Source organism: Budorcas taxicolor, chromosome 5 (genome assembly GCF_023091745.1).
Source record: "Budorcas taxicolor isolate Tak-1 chromosome 5, Takin1.1, whole genome shotgun sequence".
Taxonomy (NCBI): domain Eukaryota; kingdom Metazoa; phylum Chordata; class Mammalia; order Artiodactyla; family Bovidae; genus Budorcas; species Budorcas taxicolor.
Window position 1 is genome coordinate 147,310,016 of NC_068914.1, and position 8,736 is coordinate 147,318,751.

Sequence of the window (8,736 nt, forward strand, 5' to 3'; positions counted from 1 at the left end):
GGATGGTTGTGCTGAGGAGTAGTGCATGGTTGGGGAACCTTGACTTTAGCCCCGGCTCTCTCCTATCAGCCAGTATTGGCGGTGATGCTGCTACAGGTGTTAAATGAAGGGATTGGGCCAGATCACCTCTTAAGATTTCTTTTTGAAAATTAAAGGTCTTTAAGCCACTGAAAAAGCTGTGACAAAGCTCCCACATCCAACAATGTGGCCATCGTCTCTGGGACTGCTGGGCACCCATGCTATTTCCCTGGTGGGTGTGGATAATCAATGAAGTAAGGCCTCTTGGTTTAGGGCGCAGGATCTTGTGTGGGCATTAGAGTCTCAGTCAGTCTGTAGTGTGACAGGAATGAAGGTACCACATGTGATCAGGTAGGTGGTCTGTTAGTTTCCTGAATATTTACTTTTTCCCCTTGGTCTCACTAACTTGAGTTGACACTATCAGCCCTACCTTCATCACAGGTATTACAATCAGAATTTACGCTCTTGAAGGATATACTCACACTCATAGTAACAACACCATATGGTCATTTTGTAGAGAAGGACCTGGGTGTGGAGATTAAATGATCCAAGGGCCTGCTGCTTGTGAGGTAGGACATCATCCAGATTCTGTGGCCAGATGGTACCACCGGCTCAGTAGTATATCGGGTTTCACCGTGTCCTTTTTTAAACGTTTTATGTGGCTGAAAATGTCATAAAAACCTGCCATGTGACATTGATAATTATCAAGAATGTGTGGCTTAGGGGTGACAATGATCTCCAACATTCTTCCATTCTGGTCGCTGACATCTGCATCCCTAGTGTGGTGGCCTGTCTGCATTTGGTGGCTTTCTATCCTGCAGAGACGTGTATTTGTCATTGTGCTTGTCACGGGTCAGGGTGATAGCTGGCATCCATCTGGCCCAGTTGTGACAGCTCTGTGCCAGTTAACATCATACATAAATGAGTAAAAATGGAGACGAACACGGGAGGACAAGGCCAGCAGTACTCTTGTCACTTTGCAAGCGGGAACGTCCTGGAGTGGCAGAAACCCTTACAAAAGGTGAGGAGAATCGCAGCTTTATTGTGAGGAGTACTTTGTACTTACAAGCAGCGTTTATAAATAATGATGTTTCCACATCAAAACATAATCCTGGAGAGTTGGCGTTCGCGTGAGTGAACAGAAACGGGGAGGATTTACACCTCGCACCGTAACAGGAGAAGGCACCTGCCCTGGTCGCGAGCTTCACATTTTCCGGCTGCTGAAAACAGTTCTTTGTGGACGAAAAGCCCAAAAAGACAGGTTTCTTCGCCCGCACGTCCCCCTCCTGGAGGGAACGGAAGTTTGAGGACGCAAAATGGCGCCCTCAGCCAACGCCGCCGCCGCCCCCGCGCTCGACCGCCCCGCCAGGGACGAGTGTCCTCGCCGGCAAGAGGCGATTCGACGGGTGCTGTACTCAGACCGGAAATTGACCTCGTGAGGGCGGAAGTTACCCTTGAGGGCGGAAGGGCTCCAGGACGGGGGTGGAGGACCGCTTCGGCGCCCGTTGCGTTCAGTCACTTCCGGGGCGGAGCGGAAGTTGCTTTGTTTTGCTTCAAGATGGCTGCGGGGATGTATTTGGAACATTATCTGGACAGTAAGAGCAGGCTGGAGGAGCGGGTCAGGGGTCACAGAAGGGTGGGGGTGGGGGTTCGGGCTGAGGAGCTCTATGGCCCTGAAGACCCGATGGTCAGAAAGTCACAATCGTGAAGGGTTGCGTGAGAGAAAATACTGGTGTGTGTGAAGAAATAGGGGGCGGGGCAGCGGGGTCGAGGCCTCTCTCTGAGGTGTAGAAGAGGGAGGGGTTGCGCGGCTGGGCTGGGGGACGGCTCTTGAAATGCTGGTCGGCATACCCGGGAAGATATTTGCTGCCCGTCTTCAGGGTCTCCGGCCTCAGGATAATCTTTTTCTTAAAGTCGTTCTGAATCGGTTATTTTAGTATATCATCCACTGCCATTGGAGCAGCGACAAAGATCTGCTCGCGATTCTCCGCCCAGTTCTTTCGAAGATGCATCTTCTCATGGGGATAGGGGGTTACGAGTGACCACTGTCAGATGAAGGACTGGAAGGCTTCTCCTCTTGGAGTAAAGACCCAATTCCCATCAGATGGAAATTTGGTGTTCTGTTTATGCCATTTGTGTGACCCCCTTCACAGAGCCTGTCACCCTATTCTTTTACCTTTGCCTTAGCGTTGGGAGTCATTTATTCGTTTATTGAGGTCCTGCTGTGGGTCAGACATAATGGCAGGTACTGGGGTTATACAAGAATGAATACCACACGGACCTTCTCCTCAAGGTGCTCATAGACTAGTAGGACACAGATTCTAATAAATAATTATAAAAATGTGGCAAATAACAGAAATACATTAAACATACAGTTGGTAACACTGGAGAAAGAGAGACTAGTTTACCTGGAGGTGTAGGTAAAGCTTTACAGAGGATGTACCGAATCTTGAAGGTTGAGTGTTTATTTGCCGGTGTGGAGAGGGAGAGGGGATTGAAGGTTGGGGGAAGCATCAGCAAAGGTGTTCTGATGGGTTTGTGGCAAGATCAGGGAAAGATGAGCCCAGAGTGTTTGATGTATAGGACTCTGAGGTGAAAGATTGGAAAATGACACTGGAGAATGTAGCTGAGGCTGGGTTGTGCATGGTCTTTAAAGCCAGGCTAAGAAGCTTGCACTCTAAATAGTGAGGAACCAACGGATTTTCTAAATGGAGTGATTTTTTTTTTTTTAATAAAGGAAAGTAATTGATGTCTGGTAAATTGGAGCATGATGACCCTGGTAATACAAGATTAATTAGTAATAACAGTTCTGGTCAGAGATGAGGACCTGAACTCAAAGAGTGACAGAGTATTTAGGAGGTAAATATAACCAAATTGACTGACTGACTGGTTGAGAGAGGAGGAGGAATCTAAGGTGACTTCTCGATTTCCTGTTTGGGAAGTGAGGTAGACATATATCATCAAGAAGATAGGAAATTCAGAAGTCTGTAAGAGTAAATGAGATGGAGATCATTCAGAGAAAGTAAGTGAGGAAATAATAGGATTAACTTAAGTGTAAGCTCAAGAAAATAGTAACATTTAAGGGACAGGCTAAGGGAATGTCAGTGATGAAATTACTTGAAAGTGTGTGAGGAGATTTGGAATCTTAATAGAAAGTTACACATAGGCAAGAAGATGGTGAGAATACTGCAAACATTTTTTTTAGGATAGAACTAATAATTAGATTATTTGATTTGGTAACTCAGTGGTGACTTAATCTTAGTAAACTGATGGTGGACCCGAGTCTATAGGTTAAAGCATTGGATGCATTTTAAAAGTTTCAAAGTGGAGTCATGGAAAGAGAATTTTTTTTTTTATGAGAGAAACGTAAGTATTCATGCCGTTATATTCAATTATTTATTGAGGATCCTCTGTATGTATGTCATAGTTCTGAACACTAGGGAAATAGGAGAGAAGAAGACAGACATATCTAACCCTTCTGGAGAGCTGGGGAGACGTACCATATAACTAATTACATAATTACTTACTTAATTACATTGGATAAGTGCCCCCAGAGTATCTGCCCTGCCAAAGGGCAGCCATAGAATAGCATGACAGCATAACCTAGGGCACTTGGAGTCGGGGGCAGTCAGGGTTGAGCTGAGCTTTGAAGAATGAACAGAAGTTCAGGAGGCCAAGAGGGATGGTGGAAGTGGGGTGAAAGAGACGGGGCAGGGCGTCCTGGGCAGAGAGAGCAGTGTGCGGAAAGCCAAGTGTCTGGAAGAGCACCGGAAAGTTCAAGGCACTCAAAGAAGGCCAGTGTGACAGAGCAGAGCGCGCACAGACGGGGACTGACCTGAGTTAGGTCTGGTGTGCAGCACGGGCCAGAAAGTGCAGAGTAGGACTTGGGAATATTGCAGTGGAAGTGACTGGAGGTTTATAAACGGGAGAGTGACTTGATCAGATTTGCATTTTAAAAAAACATTCTGGCTACTGTTTGGAGAGCAGATTGGAAGTGTGTGTGTGATAAGTGGAGGGTACCAAGAGGGTATTTGTATGTTGAGGGCAAAAAGATCTTTTTGTAAAAAAAAAAAAAAGTATTTATTTGGCTGTGCCAGGTCTTAGTTGCAGCATGTGGGATCTTTCATTGCAGCATGTGGTATCTAGTTCTCTGAGCAGGGATTGAACCCGAGCCCCCTGCATTAGGAGCATGAAGTCTTAGCCACTGTACCACCAGGGAACTCCCAAGGGCATGGAGAGGGAAGGGCTGATTTGTAAAGTTACTGAAGAGGGAAGGGTGGGAAAGCTGTGCAGAGATGGGGAGCTCGCTGTGGAGACCGGTGGACATGGCTCCTCCTGAGAAAGGAATGATGAGTGCTGTCACAGATAGTCTAACGGTTTGAAGGAGGGATAACCAAGTGCTCTTTGGACCTATTTTTTAAAAGTAGCTAGTGTGTGTGTGTGTGTGTGTTAGTCGCCTGACTCTCTGCAGGGTTTATGCATGTGTGTGTGTGTGTGTTAGTCACTCAGTCGTGTCTGACTCTTTACAACCCCATGGACTGTAGCCTGCCTGGCTCCTCTGTCCAAGTTCTCCAGGCAAGAATCCTGCCATTCTCTTCTACAGGGGATCTTCCCGACCCAGGAATTGAAGCCGGGTATCCCACATTCCAGGGGATGTGGGATACCAGGGGTTGTGTCTCAGATTCTTTACCATCTGAGCCACCAGGGAAGCCCCCCCAATGCAATAGGGCTTAGGAAGTCCAGGGAGTCTTAGTTTCTCCTCTTCTCCCCAGGTATTGAAAACCTGCCCTTTGAACTGCAGAGAAACTTCCAGCTCATGAGGGACCTGGACCAAAGAACAGAGGGTATGTGCAGAGTAAGGAGCCCGGTGCCGAGTGAGTGTGTGTGATCGTCTCCCCTCCTGTTTGGTATTACCATATCACCTGGTTTGATCTAGATTGCTTTGTCTTCTCTTTCACTCTCTTGCAATTCTTAAAAGGAGAGTAATGATGACCTGTGTTTCTGTGTCAGCTTTTTCATAACTCGTGGAGTATTGTAACAGTGCCACAAGAATTTAGAGATGCTGTGCTCTTTATATCTCCCTCAGGAAAAGTGAGAAAACCAGTCAATCCTGGAATCATTTCTGTTCTCCATGTTCGATATGTTTGTAGGAAGACTTAACTAGAATGCTTCTACTCCACTGGGCTGTTAACATTATTGTCACAAAATTCAGTGTGGCTTTAGACTACAGTTCACATTGGTACACAGCAGCTTTGCTGCATGAGATGTTAGAAAGAAAGGGGAAAAAAAAAAAGGAAAAGCAGCAATTAACATCAGAATCTCTACACTATATTCTTCAGCCTTACAGAAGCATTAGGTGCCATCTGTGGCCGTCCTTGGACATTGATTAAGTTTGGCTGCATTGAGACATTTACTTGGAGCCTGAGGCTACACTGCGGTGGGCGAGTTTGTCTCTCATAGTCGAAGGTCTCTGTTGGTGCTGTCGACCATGCTTGCTGAAGGATATGTAGGTGTACCCTTATGTATCCCTGCCCAGGGGTGTTAGAATGCCTAAAGTTGATATATTTGAGTTACTCTGGGTCAGTTTGCTCATGGACAAATGAATATCATCTAAGATCCTGGACATAGGCCCCTGAGAGCTCCCTGCTGAATGCCAACCACCAGCTCCTTGCTTTGTAATATAGTTCTGGCTCTTGAGTTCATGCACAGAAAGACCCATTGGGAGATGACTGAACCACATACATGTTTTTCCAACTTCCTTCAAGGGCCTGGAATAAAGCAGAGCATAAACCTAGTATGCTCACACGTCCTCGCTGTGGTTACTTGTTGCTAAACTGTGTTGGGAGTCATGCTTTTGTCTCCATCCAGATTTTCTCTGAGTGCTGTAATATTAGGCAGTAGGCATCTATGGTCTCGGTGTTTGGGGGCATCACCAGCCTTCTCCTAGTAAAATGTTTGGAGCAATAGCTAAAATGAACACACAGGAGAAAAAAGTGATGGAGAATATTTGCAAGTTGCAAATGATGAACCAAACAGGGTGGACAGTAAGCAGAAGAACTGTTCCATTAGTGAACTCGGGCCTAATTTTCAGTACTGAGATGTAGATGTACAGACCCTGGAAGTCAAGAGCAGCAGCAGATGACTCAGCCTGGTCTGCAGCTCTCAGAGCTATCGCAGAATGTTTCTGAGATGAGAAATCAGATGGCTTTTGAGACAGAGGTCATGGTTTAAGAAGCAGCAAGCCGTGCAAAGAAGCATCTTCAGACATTGACAGAAACGTTCTTCATATTAGTGCAGCATGCGAAGAATCCTTCCTTGTGTTTCCATAAGTCCAGTTTCAACTATGCTAGCAACGTCTCCAGCAACCAAAGGTGCCTTCACGACACATGTTGTGGCCATGTTGCATCGCTTGAGTATGTGGCACAGTACCTAGGAATGTTGAGTGTGTTTTAATTCAAAGGTTGTGATGGTCAATGCAAAAGGTCCAAGGAGCAAGAGGAAGAAGTATGTTTAATCTTGCCACTCGGGGGCCATTATGACCAGCCCTGTCTCTGTTGTAGACCTGAAGGCTGAAATTGACAAGTTGGCCAGTGAATATATGAGTAGCGCCCGCAGCCGGAGCTCTGAGGAAAAATTGGCCCTTCTGAGACAGATCCAGGAAGCCTATGGCAAGTGCAAGGAGTTTGGTGATGACAAGGTGCAGCTTGCCATGCAGACGTATGAGATGGTATGGCCCAACCCATGGCTCCCCACTACCTCCCGTCTATTCCTTTGGGGTCCTCCACCCCTCCTTTAGCGTGCTGGGATCTGTTTGGGGTCTGGGAGATACATGGATTCTGCCTAAGCCTGTTTGCTTTTACTGGAACGAGCCTGATAGCTCTTCCTTCTCTTTCCTTCCTTCCCACCCAGGTGGACAAACACATTCGGCGACTGGACACAGACCTGGCCCGCTTTGAGGCTGATCTGAAGGAGAAGCAGATTGAGTCAAGTGACTATGACAGCTCTTCCAGCAAAGGCAAAAAGAGTGAGGAGGGGGGTGGGCCATGAGAGTTGGAGCGAAGATTCCAAGAGGGCAGCCAGCCCATCCCTCAGCTCCAAGGGAGGACCCCCACGTTGGAGGAGAGGAGGGGTCCTTAACCCATCTTTCTGTCCCTCTGCCTTCTGGCTGCCCCTCCCCTCTTCCCTGGAAGGTCGGACTCAAAAGGAGAAGAAAGCTGCCCGTGCTCGTTCCAAAGGGAAAAACTCCGACGAAGAAGCCCCCAAGGCCGCCCAGAAGAAGTTAAAACTTGTGCGCACGTGAGTGAGTCAGGGAGCACCCTGCCAAGTGACAGGCTCTTCTTTGCCCCCACCCCACCCCTTGCCCCCTTCTCTGTCACTCTGGTATCTGCTGGATACAGAGGGGAAGCCACAGACCACTAGCCCCACAGGGATCTCCTCGTGCCACTCTGAGCGTCAAGCTGTAGCGTCCCTTCCTGCAGGTGATACTCTCTCTCCCTCTTGGCACGCAGAAGCCCTGAGTATGGGATGCCCTCAGTGACCTTTGGCAGTGTCCACCCCTCTGATGTGTTGGATATGCCTGTGGATCCCAACGAACCCACCTATTGCCTTTGTCACCAGGTCTCCTACGGGGAGATGATTGGCTGTGACAACCCTGACGTAAGAACCGGTTTGCCTCAGGGCGGGGGGCTCTGGGGGACAGGAAGGGAGTTGGGTACCAGAAGAGGGTAAGGGCTGAAGAGTGGGACCTCAGGACAGGAGGAAGGGAGTTGGAGGTGGTTGGCCTTGGACCCTTCAAGAATCCTCCCACAGGATGGAATAAGGGAATGCTCCTGAGGACTCTCAGGTGGGGGGGTTCTTTTCTTTCCTTGGCCCCACCCTGCTCCCTGCCCTCTGCTCCTCCACCGTCTTCCTTTTCCAGTGCTCCATTGAGTGGTTCCACTTTGCCTGTGTGGGGCTGACCACCAAGCCTCGGGGGAAATGGTGAGTGAGCGCTGTGGTCGGAGCTGGACTACCCTGAGCTGAGTGACAGAGGGCATCCTCCCCTTCGCTTACCACCTCCCCCACCTTCCTTTGTAGGTTTTGCCCACGCTGCTCCCAAGAACGAAAAAAGAAATAGACAAGGGCCTTGGATTCCAACACAGTTTCTTCCACATCCCCTGACCTGGCTAGTGGGGAGTGGGATGCCTGGCTGGGCCGGGGGTCAGGGAGAGGTGGGTGGCACATGTTGTCATCTCCTCTCCTCCCCTCCCCACTTCCGGTGCTGAGGCTGCACCCAGACCCTGGTCCAGGGGTTCTGCAGCCGCTAACGGTATGTGCTCTCATTCAGCCCGCCCCCTTCAGAGGGAAGTGGTCTTGCCCACTGTCCTTTTGCCTCCACGCCGAGGTTGGTGCTGTGTTTTTGAGGGATGGTCCTCTTTTCTCCCGTTGCTTTGTATTTAAGGACTGGGGCAGTAGCATGGGGCCCTCCTCCAGCTTCCTGATTCCCTCCCCTTGTTTTGGGGGGGGGCCATGCGTGATAAACTTCCTTCACTCTCTCCATGCTTTTTCCAGCGGGGGGCTCCTCCGGGTCCTCTGGGCCATGGCCCTGGCTGAAGGGGCACTCCTTCCTCTGTGCCGAGAGGATTTGTCCAGCCTTGTGAGTGGGAGGGGCAGGGCAGAGTGTCAGTATCTCACTTGTAAAGGAATCGAGTTGGTGAATAAAAGCTGTACGTGTTGGCC

The 8,736-nt window shown here is 48.9% G+C and overlaps 1 protein-coding gene across 3 annotated transcripts; it reads left to right on the forward strand.

Annotated features, from left to right (window-relative positions):
- The first annotated feature begins 1,554 nt into the window (after positions 1 to 1,554).
- On the forward strand, positions 1,555 to 8,736 carry ING4 (inhibitor of growth family member 4). 3 transcript variants are annotated; one of them, XM_052639967.1, is made up of 8 exons: positions 1,555 to 1,613; positions 4,791 to 4,862; positions 6,579 to 6,745; positions 6,928 to 7,042; positions 7,209 to 7,314; positions 7,527 to 7,674; positions 7,937 to 7,998; positions 8,095 to 8,736. In XM_052639967.1, exons 1-8 carry the CDS (start codon positions 1,577 to 1,579, stop codon positions 8,132 to 8,134), a joined length of 747 nt encoding a protein of 248 aa, XP_052495927.1. In that variant the 5' UTR covers positions 1,555 to 1,576; the 3' UTR covers positions 8,135 to 8,736. The 3 variants fall into 3 exon arrangements, with proteins under 3 accessions (XP_052495927.1, XP_052495928.1, XP_052495929.1); XM_052639968.1 differs by having other exon boundaries at positions 6,928 to 7,033; XM_052639969.1 differs by lacking the exon at positions 1,555 to 1,613 and adding an exon at positions 1,685 to 1,750.

What these genes read in the sequence shown, in the direction of transcription:
- ING4 (XM_052639967.1), top strand. Translation starts at nt 1,577, where the DNA reads ATGGCTGCGGGGATGTATTTGGAACATTATCTGGACA. An exon ending in AAGTTAAAACTTGTGCGCAC is followed by an intron (nt 7,315 to 7,526) that starts GTGAGTGAGTCA and finishes CTTGGCACGCAG; the next exon opens with AAGCCCTGAGTATGGGATGC. An exon ending in TTGGCTGTGACAACCCTGAC is followed by an intron (nt 7,675 to 7,936) that starts GTAAGAACCGGT and finishes TTCCTTTTCCAG; the next exon opens with TGCTCCATTGAGTGGTTCCA.